At 44.2% G+C, this 24,775-nt stretch overlaps 1 protein-coding gene and 1 pseudogene across 11 annotated transcripts in view; both read right to left on the bottom strand.

The window, feature by feature from the left end:
* The window catches only part of AOPEP (aminopeptidase O (putative)), a 337,732-nt gene that overhangs the window by 116,961 nt on the left and 195,996 nt on the right, over positions 1–24,775 (bottom strand). For 10 of the 11 annotated variants that reach the window (XR_004297944.1, XR_004297945.1, XM_032392876.1 and 7 more), the window contains 2 exons: positions 5,019–5,121; positions 4,279–4,386 (listed from right to left, as the gene is read on the bottom strand). Coding sequence is in view for 9 of the 11 variants with exons in the window: in XM_032392876.1 (XP_032248767.1) it covers positions 4,279–4,386; positions 5,019–5,121 (211 nt within the window). In the remaining 2 variants the exon portion in view is untranslated. Of the gene's footprint in view, positions 1–4,278; positions 4,387–5,018; positions 5,122–6,131; positions 9,630–24,775 lie in introns of those variants that run through there. The other variant, XM_032392884.1, reaches the window with a different exon arrangement.
* On the bottom strand, positions 1,432–2,259 carry LOC116624734 (annotated as a pseudogene).

Below are 24,775 nucleotides of genomic sequence, written 5' to 3'. Positions count from 1 at the left end.
TGAATAAACTGACGCTTTCTAAAAATGGAATAAATAGCTGAAGAGGAAAAAAATAACAATTTCAACCTCAAAGATTTTTTTTGTAATCATCCTTCTTGACTATGGAAGAATCTTTTAGGAAATGATCTCTCTTACATTATTCCAAAGTTCAGGAAAGTTCTTTGCATTCACTTTAGTTTCTTCTTCATTTGTTAAATTCAAGTAAAATAAAATTGAAAACACTTAATTAAAAAGCACGTATAATATAATCCTATCTTTATAAAATTACTTCTACATATACCTTTGTATCTTTATATGTGTGTACACATATACATACATATCATGAATGTATACATATCATGTAACATACAAAAAGAGAGAGAATAGTGTAATTTCTGGAATGAAGTTCACCTAATATTAATTATGGGTATTTATAGGTGGCAGGATTTTAAATAGTATTTCACATTTTCTTTGTACTTTTACGTATTGCTGGAATTTTTTTTTTTTTTACAATGAGTATGTCTCAGTTGAAAAGCAATAATTTCTAAACTTACTGTGGTACTTGCAGAAATAGAGATTGATGGAATAGAATTAATAGTCCAGAAATAAACTCTTACATTTAAGGTCAACTGATTTTCAACAAGGATGCCAAGACAATTCAATGGAGGGAAAGAATAATCTTTCAACAAATGGTCATGAGACAACTGAATATTCACATGCAAAAGAATGGAGTAAGATCCCTACCTCACACCATATACAAAAATTAACTCAAATGGATAAGAGACCTAAATGTAAGAGCTAAAGCTATAAAACACTTAGAAGAAAAGAGGAGTAAATCTTCATAACTTTCAATTAGGCAATGGTTTCTTACATATGATAGCTAATATATAAGCAACCAAAGATAAAAAAAGATAAATTGAACTTTATCAAAATTAAAAACTTTTGTGCTACAAAGGACATTATCAAGAAAGTGAAAAGATAACCCACAAAATGAGAAAAAATATTTGCAAATCATATATTTGATAAGGGACCTGAATCTGGAATATATAAAGTACTCTTACAACTCAAAAATAAAAGACAACCCAAATAAAAAATTGGCAAAGAATCTAAATGGACATTTCTCCAAAGAAGATATAAAAAAGCAAAAAGCCAATAAGCACATGAAGAACTGCTCAACATCCGGCACCCGGCTGGCTCGGTAGGTCGGTAGAACATGCATCTCTTTGATCTCAGGGTCATGAGTTCAAGAGTTGGGTGTGGAGCCTACTTAAAAAAAATGCTCCACATCATTAACTATCAGAGAAATGCAAATTAAAACAACAGTGAGATACCACTTCACACCCACTAGGATGGTTATTATTTAAAAAACAGAACAACTGTTGGTAAGGATGTGAAGAAATAGGAACACTTGTGCACTGCTGGTGAGAATGTGAAATGGTACAGCCACTGTGGAAAACAGTATGGCAGTTCCTCAAATATAATTAAAAGATAGGAAGGCAGGAACTCATACAGGTATTTGTACACTAATATTCATAGCAGCATTATCGACAAGAGCCAGAATGTGTAAATAACCCAAGCATCCATCAACGGATGAATGGATAAACAAAATATGGCATATACAGACAATGGAATATTCAGTCTTTCTTTTCTTATTAATACAGTATTTATTTATCTTCTCTCTGTCAAACCATGAGCCAGCCACTTTCCCCAGGCTGCTTGGGGAGGTATAGGAAAAGGAACATACAGGGCAGACAAGACACGGGAGAAAGACCTATGGGAGGTGGAGACAGCTCCTTCACATGGCCAAGAGGATGAGAAAGGCCACCATCAGGCAAAAGAGCCCCATGGCTTCCGAGAGGGCAAAGCCCAGAATGGCGTAGGAGAAGAACTGTTGCTTCAGAGAGGGATTCCTGGCATAAGCAATGATGAGGCTCCCAAACGCAGTCCCAATTCCAGCCCCAGAGCCAGCCACCCCTACCGTGGCAGCCCCAGCCCCAATGAACTTGGCTGCTGTGCGGATGTCCCTTGAAATGGCACTGGTTCGGAAGCTGCGGCTGGAAATAAGTGAGGTCAGGGGACGTGGGGCTGCCAGGCAGTTGAGGCTCTCATCTGTCAGTGTCCCCGGTGGTTTTAGCGCCATTGCAGACAGTGATCAGCTCAACAGCTGAGAGGTGCTCCTGACCAAGAAGGGGGTGGAGACGAACTTTGCACAGGTGGACATTTTTAGGGGATGAGGGCCTGTGGCAGGAGAGCTGTTCCCAGTGCAAAGAAGACTGGAATATTCAGTCTTAAAAAGGAAGGCAATTCTGACACGTGCTGCATCATGGATGAACCTTGAAGACATTACGTTTGGTGAAATAAGCCAGTCACAAAAGGACAAATATTGTACTTACATGAGGTATCTAGAGCAGTCAAACTCCTAGAGACAGAAACTGCAGTGATGGTTGCCAGGGGCCAGGGGCGAAGGAAACAAGGTGGAGTTATTGTTTAATGGATCCAAGTCTCAATTTGGGAAGATTAAAACATGCTAGAGATGCCTGGTGCTGATAGTTGCACAACAATGTGAATGTACTTAATGTGCTGACCTATACATTTTACAGTGGTTAAAAAGGTAAATTTTTTTATGTTTTACCAAAGTTTAAAAAGTAAAACTTGACATAAAGAAAGGAATGAAGTGCTGCTCCGTGCTACCACATGAACCTAGAACACACTGTGCTACATGAGAGAATCCAGCACGGAAGGCCACGTATTCTATGACTCCATTTATGTGGGACACCCAGAAGAGGCAAATCCACAGAGACAGATGGTAGGTTAGTGGTTGCCTGGCGCTGGAGTGCAGGGGGAGTGGGGCGGTGATGGCTAATGGGTATGAGGCTTCTTGTGAGGCTGATGAAAATATTCTGAACATAGCAGAGTGGTGAGGGTTGCACAACCTCGTGCATATACTGAAACCACTGATTTGTACCCTTTAAAAGGGTGAAATTTATGGTATATGAATATACATATGGTACATGGTATATGAATATATATGGTATATCTCAATAAAGCTGTCATGAAAAACCAATAAAGCTGTTGTTCAGAAAAGATAAAAGAAAACCTGAGTGACCTGGTAGAGGAGGCACTAAGCATTCCACGGGAAGTTGACATCAGCACCTCAGAAGTCACGGGATGGGCAACACGCTCATTTAACACTGCAGTATCTCAGTGCGCAGTGGTTTTAGGCAGTGGGAGTTTGGGCTAATCGGTCCACCAAGCATATAAGATTTCTGAGCCTATTTTCAAGATGCCTTTCCAAATATATGTTTAGGAAGACCCTCCTTTCCCCCCAGCCAAAAGAAAAAAGAATGTAGGAGCAAGGAACAGTCATCTCGTCTTGTTACACTCACGCTACTCCCACTGTATGTGTTCTGGTTGTACACACACGTACATCACAGCTAACACTGTGGACACTGTGACTTCAAAACTGTGTATGAGCATCATTGTCAAATATCAAGAATACCCATCGGACCGATCGGTGTTAAGGCCACATCCTCTATTCTCTGTCAGTTACGAGCACTGTTTTCAGAGCCTCTCCCTCTTTGCTAACTTTCTTGCTATGTGCAGCTTGGCCCGACACCAGTATAAGCTGACAGTGTCTCTCTCTGATAGTTTGGTGGCCAGGCTGTCTGAATATTTCAGTGTATCTTGTTATTAATCGATTTGTTGATGGAATATATATGGTGCATGTACGGTGTGCCGATTGGATATTAGGTACTGGTGAGATAAAGAACATGGTCTGGCCTTGTTGAGCTTATGCACAGAATGGAGGAGATAGAAAAAAACAAATGGATCCACCAATGACAATATAATTATGAATAATGGCAATGACAATGAAGGCAATGACAAGGGCAAAGGGCAAAGAATAACACGGTGGGTACACAGATGTTCGGCGGGGGTGACTCTGAGATTGTGGTAGTCAAGCTCAGACAAAAGGATAAGAAGGAGCCAACCTTGCAAAGATCATTCCAGGTAAAGGGAAGAGCAGGATTGCGTTGTTTTTGTTTTTAAGGTCACGTAAGGTGCAACTATCCACATCCCTGTGCACAGGACAGCTTTGGGTTACAGTCTGTCCCAAAGCTATAGGGAGATCACCCTCCCCAAAACAACACCTCCCTGTGTTCACTTCATTAACTCCCTACTTTCCCTATTGCATTAAATTGTAAATCTTTTCCCTACTTTTTGATACTCACATAACCTAGTCCCCACATGTCACACTCCCTCCAATTACATATCATGGACTCATGACGACTCATAAATTACCTGGGAAAGAATCAACTGCCCATGAAATGTGTGCACAAATTTTCTTAAAAATGCAAAATAGGTGTCATCTCCAAGTCTTTGGGCAAGGAACCGGAGAAGGAAATAGCCCTAGAAGAAAGGAAGAAAAAAAAAAAAGATGTCTATCATGGGTTCACGAGAAAGCTGCTTACGACGTAGCCAATTCTAACTTCCCACCAGCGCTTTCTGCACATAGAGAATGTTCTGTCTGACCTGTCCTGGGCTGCCCTTTCAGATCCTTACCAGTAAGGCTGGACCTGGAAATTAGGGAATGGCTACTTTGCTTTCAACCCTTCTGTTAATGCTATCACCATCTGGTTTTTCCTCGGTTTACGTGAAGCCTAATGTCCATCACGGACCGAAAGCGAGGAGGGGCCCAGCTCCTGTCTCCCTCAGCTAGCAGGAAAAGCCTTTGCGACGTAAAATACTTCCTTATTCCTCCTGTCTTCTCCTTGGAACCTAATGGCAATTTTAAGATTCGGCTCTCCAAAACTGACATGAAGCAGAGAGAAGGAAAGTACAGGGCAGGGAAACTGATTCATGTCTCATTTTTGGGATATGAAGTGTTTTAAATATTGGACCCTCAGATACCTGCCCAGTCATATGACATTACAGTGTGGATAGTCTCTTTGTTTTGTCCCGGCCACGTTTACATGTTTACATGTATAACCTAAAGAGTGTTGCCCCGTAACAACTGACTTCTGTCGCTTAGATGCACTTACCTTTAAATAATGAACCTGCATGAAGACCTTCTCGGGATTGAGCCCATGTTTGATGACAGATGATCCTGAGTCACTCACGTGGCCAGTCTTCTCTTTATTGGGTCTAAAATGATGCAGTAAAATTTTGTTTAAGTATGCACATTTTTCAATAATTAGACCATAATATCATCTTATTTCTTATTTTCAAAGTTGTTCAACAGTGTCTGAGGTCTATTCAATTGTACCAGGTATAATTTAAAACAGTTTATATTATAAATTCATATATTGAACAAGGAGGGATTTATATTTGGGTTGGCAACCCGAGGTTGGCTATTGGCAATATTTTACATCATTTTATCCAAGATTAAAGCTTGCCAGACCCTCAAGGAATCTGAGCTGCAATATGAATTATTTAAGAACCTACGGGCTTTTCTTTTGGTGGGAGTGATGGACTGGGAAATGCAATGGAAAATGCAGCTTTACTCAAAAGGGCAAAGAACTAATATCTTTTAAAAAAAATCCTGAAAGGCCCAATGTTACCCACTTCTCTTAATTTGCATTTAAGCAGTTAAGATCTAAGAAATATTTGTACTCTGAAGCCACTTTAAAATATCAAAAACAAAAACAAAAGTCATAGCGGCCCATGTTTTTAGAACAGGTACAGGCATTACCAGCATACACTTTAACCTGTTCATTTCACAAATGAGGGAAACTGAGGCACATAGAAATTAAGACTGCATCCCGGTCTCATAGCTTGTTTTGAGTCGTGGTGACATCAGCATTGAAACCAATGTCTCCTTATTATCTATCACGGTGCTTTCCATTTTGCTCTATAGCTTTAAGTATTTTTTTTTTTTAAGATTTATCTATTTAATTGAGAGAGAAAGAGAGAGAAGAGCTGGGGTGGGGGGCAAAGAGATAGGAAGAGAGTCTTAAGCATACTCCCCACTAAGCACAGAGCCCGATGTGGGGCTCCATCTCATGACCCTACGATCATGACCTCAGCCGAAACCAAGAGTCGAATGCTTAACCAGCTGCGCCACCCAGGTGCCCCTATAGCTTTAAGTATTTTTAAAAATTCCTTTAAAAAATATAATTGGGTAATAATGAAGCTTCAACAACTAGCTAAAATCAAAATGAGTGGCAACGTACTTACAACTTTCAGCTATTCCAAAATCAGTCACTTACTGGCTCAACAGCCTGAAGAGCGTGACTTGGGGTGAGGGGAGGCAAGGGCTGACCATCGGGCTGGCACATCAGAAAGGGGGGATTTTATTCTTCAAAAGTAGTGTGGTGTTGCAAGGTACATGGCCTTTGGAATCTGAGAGACCTGGTGTTGAATCTCAACCCCACTTCTTACTACTTGCTACCTACAGGCAGATGACTTAAATCCTCTTACCCTCAATTTACTCACTTGCAAACTGGAAATAATCCCACCCAACTCCCCAGTTCCTGTGGGGAATAATTGAGATAATACACGCAAAGCCCCTAGCAAGAGCCAGAGCTACAAAAATTACTCAATAAACTTAATAAAATATTCTGAAGTTGTTAGCAATAAATAGGGCTAAATTCAAGGTTGGTCATCTGATGTTAAGGCAATGAATCTCAGTGGTTCATCCATTTAATCCCATATGCTCACGGACACAAATGTGTCAGGATGCTGGACCCGAATAGAAGTGCCTGAAGATGGCCCACCTTGCCAGTTAGGACCTTTGCAGTGTGTTCTAGCTGCCAAGCAAGAACCCCTGATTAAGTCTCTGCAGAGTATTCCAGTACATTATCTCAGCAGACAGAAGGCACGGGATCAACAGATTCCTAAAGTAGAGACAACAACCGGCCACCAGAGCTAACTGCATACTTTCAATTTTTGTGCTTGATCCCTGACTTACATACATGACCATACTTGCAGCAATAACTAGTCTCTTTCATCTTCATTTAAGACTCCATTGAAAAGCACCAGCTTTATTCCTGCTCTCAAGTTTGTCCTGGGACTGAGCGTTTTTATAAAGAAAACCACCCTGGCTTTGATAGGCAAAGCCCACCACCCTCAGCCTTGGCAGGAGGACGGCTTCTCAGAGTTGGCCTAAATTCAAACCAGCTTTCCCAGCCCCAAGAGGGACAGACTTGCTGTGAGCTTCTTACGCCTTAAGCTTTGTACTGAGACTATTAGAAGGGGAGGGACACAGAGGACCAACGTAAATCTTGGCTCCAAAGGCTGGCTTCTAGCTCAAGTTCCTAGTGACGCCTGTAGCTGGTGCTTTTTTCCCCTTTGCCTAAATATGTCCTTCCAGAAAGCATCCCTCTCTTACTTTCTTCTTTCACCTTCTCCAAATGAAGAAGTGTTCGAGAAAATTCTTTTATGCTGACAGCATCCAAGGCAAATATACAAGTCCCCAAGAGATTCCTTTTAAAGTAGACGTCGTGCTGGAGAGAGCAGGGCGCAGGCAAGCTTTATGAGAAATCAAAGGGAGTGGTTTTTACGAGGAAAAGATACTCCATGAGTGGGGAAAAGGTGACTTCCATTTCTGTGCTACTCCAGCCCTCATGATGCAACTTATCCCAGGTCTAGGCAGAGAGACAAAGCACGGAGAGAAAGCAGGGAACAAATCAACTCCCCCATCATGCAAAAACACATGAGTCTCACAGGTGAGCGACAGAAGACACACCCAAAAAGACTACATGCCAATGTATGATTCCATTTAAATAATTATGGTCAAGGAACAGGCAAAAGAGACCAATGGGGATAGAGACCAGAATAACCAGAATAATGGTTACCCTTGGGGGCGAGTATTGACAGAGCAGGGAAAAGGAGAAAGGTTTCTGAGATGCTGGGAATGTTCTATATATTGATCTGAGTGGTGCTTTCACTAGGATACATAGTAAAAATCTACTGAGCCATCCAGAAATACCTATGTATGTTACATTTCAATCAGAAAGTTAAGAAAAAATAGATGCACGCAAAGCAGTACACGTTTTGTGAGAATAAAAGGGAATCAGTCTAGGAAAGGAGCTTTGCTGTTCACGTGCCCTGAACACAAGATGAGGATTAATGAAGCCCTCTGCACAATGAAGTATGTTTTTTAAATGACGCTGGGAGAGGCAGAAAGAACTGTGGCAGATACCACTGGCTCAGTCCCATTCTCATCCACCTTCTTTCTTGCCTCTTATACTATTAAATCTGAAAAGTGAAATGCTCACTTTCCAAGTGTCCTGGCAGCTATGAATAGTCAGAAGACATGGTCCAGGCCAATAAGACAAAAGCTGATGAGGTGGGGTTCTGGGAAAGCTTTTGCTTTCCTTACGATAGACGGAAGTATGATTGGTAGATGGAGGTACAGCGGCCACCCTGCAACCAGGAGACAGTAAGTCAATATGCTATGAGGGCCAAAATCCATCAAATGAAAGAACGTAGTCTTCAATGGGATCATTCAGCTGCTGGCCAGCCCAAGACTGCCTGCCTTCAAACTTGTTATTGTCTGAGAAAAGGAACTCTCGTCATTTGTTTAAGTCAAGATTGCTTTACTATTCTATTAATTATGGCCAGATTCATTCCTAATGGATGGAGAATTGAACTAATACTATCAGCTACCATTTCCTGTTATCCCCCCGTGCCAGGTACTCTGCCAAGCTCTTCTTACGTATCTGGGGCAGGTACTATGAGTACGCCCATTTAAAGCACCGGAAAGTGAGGCCTGGAGAAGACCACAAAGCTAGTTAGTGGCAGAGTTGAGGCTGGAACCCGGGTCCACGGAACACCGGAGTCCTTGCTGAATGCTGAGGCCTCCCCAAGATCCGGGCCCCCACAGTGGCTGTGCCGAATATAAGTGGAGAAACTGAGACAAGTTGCTTACCCTCCCCGAAGCTCAGTTTCCTCACGTACAGAGAGTGTGATGAGGCTCAGATAATTTGGAAGCACCTTGTAAACGTAGAAGTGTTAAGCATCTCTTGAACATTACACACCAGTGTTTATTTCCTTGGCTGGAATACATGGAATGTGAGAGATCAAGTTACCAAGGTCGTTTGAGCTTAAATGCCCTTGGTTTCTGTTGTACCTGGCACCGAATGTAACAGCCAAGATTAGCATGACCTTTCCCTTCCTGCCTCCTGGCTTTCCGCCGCGCTCAGAAGCAATATGGACATTTAAAGAGCTGTCAGATAGCAGTGGTATTTGATACACAGTGATTTGACTTAGAATCAAACCTCCTGAAGAAAGGACTGATTCTGCAGGAGTATCACCAAAGGTGGGATTTGGGAAAATGCCTCTGAAATGTGCCCAGGTGTGTCCGCTTGGGTCCGAACACCCACTGCCCCGCCACAGCCCAGACGGGCCGTCTGCCAGCATTCTGCATCTCATACCCCTTGGCCATAGAAGCGAGAGCCACGAGATATCTTCATCTATAAATTCACTACTGCTGTGGTGCCTGAGCCAGAGACTAAGCACCGCAGACATGAGACAGAAAGAGATGAGACAACATCCCTTCAGCATTTCAACCTGCTTGTCTGTCTATCAGTCACAGCCAAATCACAAGGTGTGAAGGGCGGGGAGCAGGACCTCACTCACCCACCATAACGGAGGAAGTGCAGAAAGCGGTCTCATGGTACTTCGCTGAGCCCCAAGTGCACATGTGAGACCTACGGGGGGAAGCACACTGGTTAAGAGTTCGGGGTGAATCTTGACTCTGCCACTTAAGTGCCACTCGAGACACCCAACCCCATGAAGCCCGATCCTTCATCTATGGAAAGGGGACAGACGGTGATCGTGACCATGACACCTCATTAGGCTGCTGCAGCATCTAATAGCACTTAGCCAGAGTTCCTGTTGGCATCTGGTAAGCACAGCATGAATGCTGCTTTCTGGTCATCATGCATTCCGACTGGACTTCAGGGAATGCCGCCGACCCTGCCTCTGACAGGCGAAGTCCTACATGTTCTCATAAGGCGAAGCTGGGCGAAGAGTACACAGGACCTGGTTTTAGGAACCACTCGTTAGTCTAAAATCATTCCAAAATAAAAAGTATTTTAAAGAAGACATGGCACATATATGAGCCCTTCCACCTTTTCCTTTGCGAAACCGAATTTTGAGTGTAAACCCTTCAGAGGTTGGTCTTTCAAGCTGCTCCTTGTGGAATCATCAGAAAACAGAAAGAAACAACAGATTTCAGGTGTTGCCTAAAGTTGCAGCGAGCTAGAGCTGGGCAGATTCCTGATACACAAGCCCACAGTCTACACCACTTTTACATTTCTGGGTAAAAAAGGAAGGCGGAATGATTTGAAGTACAGGAATCTTAGATCCTCCATTTGTTTTTGCAACAATGTTCCCATCTATAAAATGTGCATTCTTGCCCACTGACTACACTAGCAGAGAGAAGCGGACAGAAAGTTGTGCACACCTTTAACTAATGATGTATCGTGTCAGAGCTACCGTTTGGCAAGTTTGATTATCTGTGTGCTTTTCACAATGGATTTAACAGTTATCCAACCTGAAGGTTCTTCCCTGTCAGGGACCATTATCCTAGAGCCGACACAGCAGGATATTGCTCTGGTGTTGAAAAAGGCAATTGCTAAGATGATTTGAGACAGAAGGAGGCTTCCCTCCAAGGAGCCAAAGGAAAGCGAGGACAGTATATTCTGTCCCCCTGATGGTGAAAGGAGCCAGTGGTCGGAACCTATAGAAGGAGAGGTCAGCTGCCGAAAAAGGTGACAAGGAAAGATTCGGTAGTTAGCAGAACTGTAGAAAACACAAACAGAGTCCACAAATTTTGATAAGCAGGGTAGGGACATGAAAGATGAAATTTAGAAAAGCAGGAGGTAATAAGAATCAGTACAAAACCAAAACAGTCCTCAGGTTTTGAGTGGCCATAAATCAGAAATACCTAAGAAACAAAATCCCAGAGAAAAAAAAACAAAGAACAGATGAATACAATGGTCTGAGCTGTATATTACCACATTCAACATAGCAAGAGAGAATCTGGACCTGTTTTCAAAGGAGACAAGGAGAAAATGGAGGGCACAGACCCCACTCTGCACAGAACGTTTTCGGAAGGCGAATTTTCAGAGGAATGTTCAAAAGATGGAGGGGGGGGGAATGCTGGAGAAAGAAAACAAAACAAAAACAAAAACAAAAAGCAAAGCTCAATACAAGAGCCCAGAAGCTGTAAAATCCTTGCTGGAAAGGCAAAAAGTCAGAATGAGTTGATGCCAATGGAGAATGTCCAGGACAATGAAAGGGGCTTTAGAAGTTCAGAGCATAAAGACCAACTGGTAAGAGGTGACAGAACCAACAGAACTACTTGACTCCCACTTCGCTCCAACCTTCCCGCTAAGGAGAATGATGTACACAGTGGAAGGAGCATTGTTCTGTGGGAACTGACGTCTGGGACAGGGGAAGGGGACTCCCTTCAAGAGTCCCGACCTGCCTCAGCTCTGAAAGCTTCCACCGGCAATCACAGACCCCTGGGGGGATCATCATGGAGACAATGGGGGAGGGACTGGTGGGGACAGACAAATGCTCTTCTGATTTGCTAAGGAAGAGGGGCTAAGAGGAAGGAAGGCAAAATTTGCGACTGGGTTATTGAACAGAGAGCTCGTGAGCGCTTACAACAGAAAATGATGAACTACAGGAGTTAGAGTATCTAGAGGGCCACTTCCAGAAATTCACTGTGGGCATCAGGCATCCTGACTTCTAGAGGACAGCCGGCAGAATGGATGTAGAAGTGGTGAGTGTACGGTGGTTGTTTCATGGCTTGTCGGGTAAAAAACAGAACTCAGAGCTCGAGGCTGTTGATTAATTACTTGCTAGAACCAGGAGGGAGCAGTACTTAGGGCTGAGCCCAAGGAATGATGATGTACCCGTGTAACAGATTTGCATTTCAGTCCAAGCTGGGAGTCTAGCTGGTTGACTGGCAGCACCCACAGTCAAGAACAGCAAGCATATGCTGAAATGAAGATCCAAAATTAATATGACAATAGTTAAGAAGGACAGAGGTTTTAAAAATTAAGCCTTGGCCTATGAAAAAGATTTAGTATATTAAATTGTCTGTAAACTCAACATGCAGCAAGAGGTGATTGATGTGGCTTCCAAAATAATAACCACACTGGGGCGCCTGGGTGGCTCAGATGGTTAAGTGTCTGCCTTCGGCTCAGGTCATGATCCCAGGGTGCTGGGATCGAGCCCCACATCGGGCTCCTGGCTCAGCGAGGAGCCTGCTTCTCTCTCTCCCTCTGCCTCTCTCCCTGCTCATGCTTTCTCCCTCCCTCTCTCAGTATCTCTGTGTCTCAAATGAATAAATAAAATCTTAAAAAAAAAAAATAATAACCACACTGGGCTCAACAGGAACAGTGAGAAGGTAGCAGGAAGGACTGCTGGGGAGGGGGTCAGACAGCATGGGGAGCAGGGGGCACGACTGGGCTCTGGAGCCAGACTTTCCTCTACTTCCTCCCGGCTTGCCACTTAGTAGCTGTGGAAACGTGGCCCAATGCTTAACACCTCTACACATCGGTCTCCTCATCTACCACATGGGAAGGAAGATGGCCAGTACCAATCTCATAGGGCCATTTTGAGGACTAAATGAGATAACGTATGTAGAGTGGTTGGAACAGTGTTTGGCATATTGGAAGCACTCAGTGAATGTTACTAAGGAGAGAAAAATGCGAGGGGGTTGGAGTAGTAAGACCACCACGAGAAGGTTTATCATACTGGTTTAAAAATGAAATATGGTGTATGTGTGAGTGCATCCGACTGGACCCATGCTGGTCCGTTCTTTTCTGGCCCAGCCAGACAAGAGAAGCAGTAACAGTTCCACTGCATTCTTTACAAGTGGAACCTCAAACAGAGTGCTGTGTTCAGTTCAGGTGTCACATTTGGAGAAGGCCACTATCAACGAAGACAACAACAACGGACCAAGCCCAAGGACGCAAGGGTTCTCCCCACCTTGTATTATGTATGACAAATTTCCAAAACTTGTGACCTAGTGACCAGGAAAGGAAAGACCGTGGTCTTCAAATATGTGGATTTGTTTGGCACAGAACAAGGCAAACCCGGTACAACTCTGGCAGTAAATGAGATGACCTGGTGGGCCTTACAGGGAGGCAGGTTCAGGGCCAGTCGGAGGAAGGCCACTGTAAGATGGGTGTACTCAACAGGGAAACTGCTGCTTTCCAGAGCAGGGAGAACCAGGTCCTGGAAATCTTCCATAGAAGCTGGGTGGTGTCTGTCAGGGATATGGGAGGTTAGGGGAAATCACTTTTAAGGTCCTTTCTGACCCTAATATTCTATGATTTTCAGAGATAAAATGGCCCAGAATAATTTCAGCTGCAGCATTTAGATGTAAACCAGTATTCATCCCTGCAGTGGAGTTAGTAGGTTGGCTCTGCAGCCTTGGTCATGCCAAATCAGCATCAAGGGTGATTCTGATTAAAACCAACCAACCAACCAATACCTAAATGAATTAGAGGAAACTTAACTGAACTTTACCCAACCGCATGTATCTGGGGATAGATTTAACCTAAGAATATAGGATTCAAGCAGTAAGAGGCTTTCATTATCCTGTTTCCAGTGTTGTAGTCTGGGGGAGAAGGCGAAGGAGAGAGAGGTGCATACGGGCTAAACCTGAGCTGGAATCCTCATAAGCCAGGTTAAAAGGAGCCCCGCACCCTATGCAGGGCTAGGGTGATCATAATGAAACGTGAGCTGTCAGTTGGCCACACACATTCAGAACATAGGAATACAGAGAACCTGGAAATTACGGGAGGCAAAAGGAGAAAAGGTAGCAAGGGAAAACCTTTCTTGTACTTCATCGAACAAAACCCACGACTCTATCCTGGAAAGAGGCAAATGAGACAAGCACCAGCTTCATTTTGTAAGGGGAGGCTAGAAGCACTTTTTGAACACCAACAGCACGCGTGGTGCTGTGTGCCGAGATAGTGGATGACTCAAAGCGGAGCAGATGGTCTGTGGGAGCTGAGGAAGGACTTTTCCCTGCTGGGTGGAGGATAGCACAGCACTGGGGACTGGGAGCCACAGGGGGTGGAGCCTTGCCTGGGTTTGCAGCCCAGTACATACCAGGATATAAAACAGGGTAAGTAGTTGGGAGAACAGCTCTCTTCCCAGTCTCGCGGGCAACTGTGTACGACTTAGGTCTTATATTTAACAGGCTGTGCATTAACAGTAAGACCATTCACCACAGCATTGTTTGTAAAAGCAAAAACCTAGAAATCGCCAAAATGTCCAATGGTTAACAGGTAGTTACATAGTTAGTTGCGGAACATTCAAAAAAACCTACATGTGTTGTGAACAGAACAACAATTAGGATTATATTATTAAGAGAAAAATGGAAGGTAGAGCATGTAGTGGAAACAAATTCACACATACACACACACTCATGCATATGTACTTGTGCTTGAGGGATGCTTTCTAGGTGGGGTGGTGATACCACAGACACTATGGAGATGTCTTCTAGGCATCCAACGCTAGAAATGGCTCCTTGGGTCCCCTCTGGTGCCCCGAGGACACCAGCTGCCTCCTGCCATAATTTCATCTGCCATCTCTCCTTCAGACATTGCTAGTCAACCCTGCTAAGGCTGAGATGATGTTATAAGATGTTACAAAATACCCAATGATTTCCATCAATCCCTCTTTCTTTAAAAAAATTGAGATATAATTCACATATCATAAAATTCACCATTTAAAAAAAAAAAGTACAATTCACTGGTTTCGGTATATTCGTAAGGTTGTGTAACCATCACCAGCACCTAACTGCAGAACATTTTCATCACCCCAGAAAGAAGATGCCACACCCACTGGCAGTCACTTTCCATTCTCCCTTCACCCCAGTCCCTGACAACCATTCATCTGCTTCTTGTCTCTATGGTTTTGCCTATTCTGAATATTTCAGATAAATGGAATCATACAGCATGTGGCCTTTTGTGACTGGCTTCTTTCACTTAGCCTAATGTTTTCAAGGTGCCTCCATTTTTGTAGCACGTAACAGTACTTCATTCCCTTTTATGGCTGAATGATACTCCATTGTATGAACAGAACACGTTTTATTGATCCATTCATCTGCTGATGGACATTAGGGTTGTTCCCACCATTGGCTGTTAAGAATAATGCTTCTATGAACATTTGTGTACATGTTTTTGGGTGAACTTATGTTTTCATTTCTCTTGGGTAAATACCTAGGAGTAGAGTTGCGGGGCTGAATGGTAACCATACATGTAACCTTCTGAGGATCTGTCAGACTGCTTTCCAAAGGAGCTGCACCAGTTCACTCCCACCAACAGTGTAGGAGGGTTCTAATTTCTCCAAAACCTTCTTAGCCCTTGTTCTTACTTTTCAGGATACTGTCCTAGTAGGAATGAAGTGATACCTCACTGAAGTTTGGATTTGCATTTCCCTGATGGTAAGTAGTGTCACGTATCTTTTTATGTGCTTATTGGCCATTTGTGTATCTTCTTTGGAGAAATGTCTATTTAGATCCTTTGCCCATTTTTTTTCCCTTTGCCCATCTTTCAATTGAGTTATTTGTCTTTTTATTGTTGAACTGTAAGAGTTCTTTATATATCCTGGATACAAGTCCCCTCAGATATATGATTTGCAAATATTTTCTCTCATTCTGTGGGTTGTCTTTTCACTTTCTTGATGGAGCCCTTTGAAACACAAAAGATTTTAATTTTGATGAAGTCCAATTTATTGTTTTCCCCCTTTGGTCACTTGTACTTTAAGAAACTGGTGCCTAATCCAAAGGCCATGAAGACTTATACCCATGATTTTTTTTTCTAATAGTTTTATAGTTTCCGCCCTTACATTTAAGTCTTTGATCCATGTTCAGTTAATTTTTGTTTGTGGTATGAAGCAGAAGGTCTAACTTCATTCTTCTGCATGTGGATATCCAGTTGTCCCATGGCCATCTGTTGAAAAGACTATTCTTTCTCTCATTGAATGGTCTTGGCACCCTCGTCAAAAACCAACCGACCATAAAAGAAAGAAGAGTTTGTTTCTAGACTCCCAATTTTATTCCATTGGTCTATATGTCTGTATCACACTATGTTGATTACTGTAGCTCTGTGGTAAGTATTGGAATTGAAAAGTGTGAGTCCTCAACCTCTATTATTCTTCAAGATCGTTTTGGCTATTCATTCTGGGTCCCTTGAATTTTCATATGAACTTTAGGATCAGCTTGTCCATGTCTGCAAAAAAAAATAGGCAGCTGAAATTTTGACACTGGTTCCATAGATCAGTATATGGAGTATTGCCATTTTAACAATCTGAAGTCTTCCAACTCATGACCACAAGACTTTTTCCATTTATTTGGTTCTTCTTTAATTTCTTTCAACAATGTTTTGTAGTGTCCAGTATATGTGTTGCACTTCTGTGTTAAATTTATTCCTAAGTATTTAATTATTCTTTATGTTACTGTAAATGAATTTGTTTTCTTAATTTCATTTTCAGATTATTTATAGCTAGGTATAGAAACACAATGGACTTTTGTATATTGATCTTGTATCCTGTAACCTTGCTGAACTTGTTGATTAGTTCTAACAGTTTTTTGCAGGGAGGATTCTTAGGATTTCCTAAGATAACATAATGTTATCTGCAAAAAGAGAGAGTTTTACTTCTTCCTTTCCAACCTGGATGCCTTCTATTTCACTTTCTTGCCTAACTACCTTGGCCAGAACCTCCAGCGCAATCTTGAGCAGAAACATAATCCCTCTTTTTAGTTTTTTCTCTCCTCAACCATTGACATGAAAGAGGAAGAAACCCTTTTAAACTGCATTTTTAAAAAGATTTTATTTATTTATTTGTCAGAGAGAGAGAGCACAAGCAGGGGGAGCAGCAGAGGGAGAAGCAGGCTCCCTGCTGAGCAAGGAGCCTGATGCGGGACTTGATCCCAGGACCCTGGGATCATGACCTGAGCCGAAGGCAGACGCTTAATCGACTGAGCCACCCAGGTGTCCCTATAAAACTGCATTAAAACGTGTAGTAGAAGATTCTTCTTTTGTGTCTTTGCAGCAGGTGCATGCAAATAGCTGCATTGTTTTTTTCTCAGCCATTCTGGGTCAAAACTATTGGCCAAAACACAAACGAAATGGCAGTGTCAGGGGGAAGGGTACAGGGAGGACGAGAGTTTTTCTGAATGGGAAACTAACACTCATTAGCCAAGAATGTAATGTATATCATGCTAGGACTGGCTGAGTGAATGAAACGTCCTCAGAGGATGGGCAAAATAAGAGTGAATTATTACAGATCGGTTTATGTATATGAATTATTTTTTAAGGAAAACATTTCACAGGCAAATAGGGTTATAATGAATCAGTGCCACACAGGGCAAGACAGAAGTATGCATATATACTTACAAAATTTATTTTCAGAAGAATTCACAAGGAAACGCTAGCCGTGATTATCTTAGGGTGAAGACTGTTTGGGTTTTCCTGTTATGTACTTTTAACTAAGCAGTGATTATGAACTGTTTTATTTCTTCTTTATGTTTTTCTAGATTTAAAAAACCCTACCAAATGTAATTGCAAAAATGAAACACCGCGTACAGTAAATATGTAATTAGGGGCCTATCAAGGAGAATTCCATCCCTCCCTTAGAAATACCTGAGTGATGAGTAACCAGGGAATGGTCTAGAAAAATGAACAGGGAGTGTTATTTGAGTTCAAATATTCAGGACATGTCTGTCATCTTTGTTGGGTAAAAGAAGTGAGAACTGAGGGAGTCCCTCCAACAGGAAACAGGAACTGAGTGGGCAGTTCGGGGGGACAGAGCTGGCCTTCAGAACAGGAAAGCGCAGAGTCTGTTTCTGGCTAGCTGAGAGCCTTCAAGTTTTTCAGAAAATGCTGGCGCAGGTACAGCCCCGTCCTGTCACGGAAGGGTGGACGCTGTCTACACAGCTAGCTTGCTAGTGAGTGTGGTTCCAAAAAAGAGAATTAGACAGAAAAAATGGGGGTGAAATGGTCCCCGGGCCTGAAAGATGGAGAATGGAGTGTAAGAATCGCTGGATACGCACGGAGAGACCTCAGGAACTCCACAGGCCAGTGTCAGTGGTTGGAACCCAGGTAAGAACTCTCAAAGCCATAGAGGCAAGAATTGCTTTCTTCTTAGGGCTGTGGTCAGATTCTGCACAGAATGCTGGGGAAATTGTACTGAGTGGAGCCAGAGGGGACACCAGCCCGGCCCTAATGTAGAGATTAGACCACAAGTAGGTTCCAGGAAGGTATGAAGATTCCATTTGTCTCAGAAGCATTGCCAAGTTAATTCTTACCTCAAGCTATTAGGTTGAGCATCTTTGTTTAATGTTCAAACTTTTTTTTGGTTTGTTTTTGCTTTTAATCCCATCTTTTCATTTGTAACCAGGCATTCTTGTTTCCCCCAACCCCTCCCTTTTTAAACATCCTCTTAAATTCTTAATACAATTAACTTTTTGAGCATTCTAGCCAATTGCAAGTTTGTCAAGAGGAAAGGTAGGTGTTTCCAGGCTCTGGTGGGTAAAGAGATGGGAGCAGGTTGCCTGTGTGGTCACCAGGGGAGGGTGGCAGCAGTGAAAGAAGAGATAGAAACCAGAATAAACCAGAAGAGAGAGTGGGGCTAGCTGCGGGGGCTGCGTCCTTGTGCCCTCTGTCACCTGTTGGGCAAACATTGACCGGGTGTCAGAGGGTCTAGATGACAGCCCCTAACACGTGTTGAGTATTTACTATAGGATGAACCATTGGAAATTGACAATACTGAGCCATTTTAGATCCACCAAAATGTCAATTCTCTGTGATTCAACCCAATACATGTATTCTAACTGATTTATATGTATTCATCACAGAACCCCCCCCCACTCACCTTTAAAGTAGAAACTATTGTGTTTATATTCCCATGTTATAATGAGGAGACCAAAGCTCACTGTGCTTGTGTAACTCTCTAAAGGTCACACAGCAAGTTGAGGAGTCAGGATGGGACTCAAATCCAGCCACTCTGGCTTCCAAGCTTACTCTCTAAACCCTAGACTACTCTCCTGGCTTGAGACCTGAAGACCAACAAGCTCTGGAGAGAGCCCAGGCCTGCATTCTCAGACGGTTTTTCTCTAAAATGAGGCAGGACAGACCAGGCTTTGGCCAAGCAGGAACTGGGACTGTTGCCCTTCACTCTGTTAAAGTCATAACAAACTTCACAAAGCCCACATATTCAACCACTTCCTTTACTGGGTCAATCCTTATCTGCGATCAGAGAAAGCTTTACATCATATTATTAGAAGCCTTCTTTGAAGCTGTATTGACACTTCAACCAGTTTTGAATAGCGCCAAATGAGCAACTTAGAGCCTCAGGCCAATCAGGAAGAGCATCTCAAACTCTTCTAAACCCAGCTGTGGGTTCCTGAAATGGCCACCCAATTCCATCTGGCTTCTAGATAGACTCTGTCTCTCTGATCAAGTGTGATCTCATAGGCTGGGTAATCTTCCCAGAACTCCCATTTTCATTATGTCATTCCTGGAACAGAAAATAGCTCCCCAGTGCCTGGATGGTCACATGCAAACTCTTGAAACTGACCTCTAAGGAACTCCATTACTTAGCCTGTCCTTCCCTGGCCCCCTTCGGTCTCACAGGTCCTGATGGCTATCCTCCCCAGGAAGCTCATTCTCACCTAATGCCCATTTCCACAATTAATCTACTGTTTATGCCTGCCAGGCTTTGCTCCTTGAATTCCCTTCCTTCCAGCCTTTCCCAGTCTCAATGCTAGCCCTTCTTAACCATCCCAGCTCAAACCTCACACCTTCCCAGCGGCCCTTTCTAGCCAAGCCTACCAATAGTAACCTCTCAGGCCTTAGAACTCTGAGGATGCAGCCTAGGGTTTTTCTATCTACTGTGTTGAGACCAGTATTTCAACTCTATGTAAATAAGATAGAAAGAACCTCAGGAACAGAGACTGTGTCCTCTATGACATTCGTTTCTTCAACATTTATCAAGTACCCATTCAGTGCCCAACCCTGTGGTATACAGAGGTAAAAAAAAAAGACACAGTCCCTAGGTTCAAAAGGCTTATGACCCAGAAGAAAGATGCATTAGGTTAGACCATGTGAAACTGCTGTTTCTATGGGTTAAAAATGGTCAAATATTGGCAATATAACGTGGCTCATTCTAAATATAATTACCATAGTAAGATCAGGGATAGAGATACAACCAGAGCATTTGGGGGTACAGAGGAGGGTCATGCACTTATCTTGTCAGGGGAGAGCCTGAGACTTCTGGAACACAGTGATATCTGTGCTGAATCGTGATGATCTGGAGTCGTGTGACAAGGGGAGGCTATTCTAATAGAGACAACATGAAGACAAGGCAAGGAGGTAAGAAAGAACAGGTAGACAGTAGATGTCATGGGCTGCATTCTATTTCTCCAAAATTTTTATGTTGAAGCCCTAACCCTCAGTACCTCAGAAGGTGACTCCATTTAGAGACAGGGCCTTTAAAGAGCTAGGTCAGTTAAAATGAGGCATTTGGTCGGTTCCCTTTACCAGACGAGGCGGTTCGGGCATACAAAGAGACACCAGGAGTGCAGACACGCAGAGGAGGGACTGTGCGAGGACTCAGCGAGAAGGGGCTACCTGCAAGCCAAGGAGAGACACTGCAGAAGAAGCCAAACCTGTTGACACCTCGATCTTGGACTTTCAGCCTCCAGGAGCGGGGGAAGTCCATTTGCACATACTGGTCTGTGGTAGTCTGTTATGGCAGCCCCGGCAAACTGATGCCGTAGGGTTGGGTATGAACCGAGTGAGGCGGCTAGAGGGTGAAGCAAAGGATGGGAAGAGAAGAGACTGTCCCAACAGGCAGGACAGCTGGTGTGCGGCGCTGTGCCTATGTTAAGGACCCTGAACTTTTTCCCGGAGGCGAAGGGAAGCTTTGGGAGAGTTTTAAGCAAGGAGGTGGCAGAATCAGAAGGTGTTTCAAGGAGAGCTCCCCAGCGGCGACGAGGAAGGTGGATTTGATGAGACAGAAAGATCAAGTCGGAGGCTGTTGGATTGGTACCAGCGAGTTATTAATGGGACTCAAATCCAGGGAGACAGCAGTACCAGGAATGGAGAAGGACCCAGCTGAGAATACTTACGAGGAAAGTTCATAGTGCCGGCTGAAACCCTCCCAGGGCAAGGAGTGGAGAGGAGGAGGAATTGGAAGGCCCCCACTTTTGGCCTGGGATAAGCGTGGGAACGTGAGCCACCACGGATGAGCTCACTGCCATAGGAGACGAGCAGATGGGGCCCAGGGAGTGGGGTTACCAGTGAGAGGCCTGTAGGGCCACCAGGAAGACAGGATGTCAAATGGGTAGCTAAGCAGTTGCCTCTGATCTTTGAGGGAGAGCGGAGCCAGCCTGTAGATGTGGGAGCCTCCAGCAAAGAGAGGAGGTATGGCCAGCGGTGCCCATGCCCCACTCACAATCCGTGGGGCCCTTTTATCATCTGTGTGCACATCAACTCCCGGCATGCTCTCCATGACTCTTGGTCAGATGTGGCTCTCGGGTGGCCCGAGCCTGTTTTGCCTGCAAACACAAGAGTCGGAAGTACCTGGGAACATACATCTGTCAAAGCAATGGGGACACGTGCAGGGGTGTGTCCACAGTCTGGGCCGTACCCCTGCGGGGACAACTCTGAGACTGACCCACACCACCTTCCAGGGCCATCCTATGGGACTTGACTTGATATCATAGCACCCTGGCTTGGCCTCCTCCCCTTCTCCTTGCTTCTACTTCCTGTCCTGGGCATACTTCCTCATAAATCTCTTACACATGAATCTTGTCTCAGGGTCTGCTTTTGGGGAATCCTACCCATGACAGGGTGTGTAGATGAGACCACTCCAGGAGGATGTGCGGCAAAGAGCGGAGTCCCCAAGGGAACACCAGCTCTGAAGAGGCAGGCGAAGAGAAGAGCCTGAAGAAGATGGAGGAGGAACAGCAGAGGGGCACCGGAGAGGCAGAAAAAAGAGAGGCAGAGGGGCTGCCAGGAAAGCCAGGTGACAGAGATTCCCAGAATGAAGACTTGTCAATAGTACCAAACAAAGCAGAGGAGTTCCAATAATATAAAGACTGGGGGCGCCTGGGTGGCTCAGTCGTTAGGCGTCTGCCTTCGGCTCGGGTCATGATCCCAGCGTCCTGGGATCGAGCTCCGCATCAGGCTCCCTGCTCCGCGGGAGGCCTGCTTCTCCCTCTCCCACTCCCCTTGCTTGTGTTCCCTCTCTCGCTGTGTCTCTCTCAAATAAATAAAATCTTTAAAATATATATATATATATATATAAAGACTAGAATATGTTTACAGAATCTGGTGATCAGAAGGGCAAAATGACCTCAGGAAAAAAATAGTTTCCCTAGATTCATGACCCTGGCTCACAGTCCCAAGTGATGGGAACTTCATTCTCCCTTCATAAATGGATCCTCCCTTCCCTTCTTCCTCATGGGCAGAAAACCTCACTTAGATATACATAAGTTCTAGATTTACGTCAATGCACACACATTTTCGCTGCCACCTCTGGAACTAGAAATGTGTCTTTAGTTGTACTGAGACTGACAGGTTGGCTCTCGGGCCTCTGAGAGATCAGAGAGATGTGGATGTTGATGCATTGATAGAACTGAAGGAAGAACACGGCTGATGGCATCGGTTTTCCCTGGGGGACAGGAGGCAAGAGAAGGAAGGGAGAGCGGGGAAGGGGGGAAGGTCTGGACTAGATACTGAAGGCCACGGGGAAGGGAGCTGCCCAGGGGAGAGGGAAAGGATTTGTTCCCAGCCTGTGGGGCCGCTGGAGCCCGAAGCAGGCACGCCGGGAGTCTCAGGCCCCAGCATGGAAGAGCAGCGGAGGCTGAGCCTCTGGGTGGAGGTGGGTGTGTGGCAGAGACAAAGGACTCTCAAAGGAGGGGCACTTTTCCATGAGGCAGGTTTGGGTGGCTGCGAGTGGATGAGTTCCCACATGTGGGTGGGAAAAGACCGCTGTGTTCTTCAAGGATCAGAAATAAAAATTTTGAGAAAAACTTCAGAGGTGAAAGCTTCATGCATACTAGAGGTGCACACATAGACTAATTTCAAAAGTCTTGTTTAATTTTTTTTAGATTTTATTTATTTATTTGAAAGAGCAGGGGGGTGGGGGGAGCAGGGAGAGAGAGAAGCAGGTTCCCCACCGAGCAGGGAGCCTGACATGGGGCTCAATCCCTGGGCCCTGGGATCATGACCTGAGCTGAAGGTTAAGTGTCTGCCTTCAACGCTTAACCTACTGAGCCACTCAGGTGCCCCTCAGCAGAGCTTTAAACAAGCCATCTGAGCCACCCCTAAAAGGCTTATTGTTTCAAGTGGAACACACAGTGTTAGGAATTGTGCAGACCCACAGAGCCTGTGGCATGCACATCTCCTTGTGGCTAAGGAGGGTTGCATACTTGGGGCTTCTCCCTATTAGTATGGGCTGTCTTTGTGACCAGGGAATGAGGCATTTATGAGGAAGGTAGGAGAAGATATCTGCGTTTCTCCGGAATTCTACCATTTGTGGAGGCAGCAGCTAGGAGAAAGAGCCACATCAGATTCTGTGCCTGTCAGCGCCTCCTCAACATGATATATTTTCACGTTTTTCTCAGCACGAGCTTGACTTTAACAATGAATCCAGAAAAGAGGAGAAGTGATAATAAATCACAAACAATAAAAACCAACAGAGATTTCTTCTGACCTCACCACCGTAGCTCTTCCATCCTGTAGGCCTGTCAGAGGAAAGCTAACTAACACTGAGTAAAGCACTTTAGAGAGAGAACGCAGGAATCCAGCAGTGCTCCAGGGACCAGAGGCACTGGAGCCTTGCAGAAGGCCCTTCGCATCTTCCTTGGCAAGAGTCACGACTGCTGCAAGGTCAAGGGTGGGGTGGGGGTGGAAACAACAGGAGAGCGGAGTGGTGGCGGCCAGGCAGAGTAGGACAGCAGTAAGATCAGCTTCGTCTGGTGCACAGTTGTGCCGAGTCGGTGGACAGGTGAGGGAGAGTCTGAGGAGAGCCACTGGGGTCTGGTCTATGGGAAAAGCATCTTTAATAATTAACAAATGAGAAAAGGCGTGGAGTTAGTAATGTGACCCCTAACCTTTTGAGCAAATCGCCATGCCTCAAGAGCCTGCAGCCAAATTACAGGCTTCCCAGCCAAGGAAGGCTGAGAAGGAAAACACAGGAACCGTTGTAACCAAATGAATCTCACAACCAAGTCAATCCAGGACACATCTGATGAGAGCCATGTTCAACACTGGATGTATGGAAGACACGACTGGAAAACGGTTCTTGTAAATGACTAAAATTAGCAAGCCAGAACCAAACGCAATTTTAGTTTTTCTCTTCTCACTTTGTTAATACTCCAATATCTATAATCAACACAATGTTGAGTTTTTTTCCTGATAGCCACCGAAATAATCAGACACATTCACTCATGTGTAAGAAGACAAAGATACTTGGTCCAAGGATACTTTTTTTTTTAACCCTGACCTTCATATCCTTCAAGATACCTGCAGTGGTTTTTTGGTTTGGTTTAGTTTGGTTTGGTTTGGTTTTAATGCAACTAAATGCTTATGGAGTTCCTTAAAGGCAGAGAGAAAGTGTATAGGGAAAAGAAGGTCGTTTCCATCCCTGGATTCCAATCTCTGTTCTGCTCTGTATCAGCTGTATGCTGCTGGACCCCTTAATACCTCTTTCTGAGACGTGAGTCATCTAAGTGAAGATGCTGAATAGCCAGCAGGAGGGGTGGGGACTGGCAGCAGAGCACAAGGAAATCCAGGAGAGTGTGACACAGAAG

Source organism: Phoca vitulina, unplaced genomic scaffold, assembly GCF_004348235.1.
Source record: "Phoca vitulina isolate PV1807 unplaced genomic scaffold, GSC_HSeal_1.0 scaffold70, whole genome shotgun sequence".
NCBI lineage: Eukaryota > Metazoa > Chordata > Mammalia > Carnivora > Phocidae > Phoca > Phoca vitulina.
The sequence above is the reverse complement of the archived record's forward strand: the minus strand, read 5'-3'. Positions and strand labels throughout refer to the sequence as shown.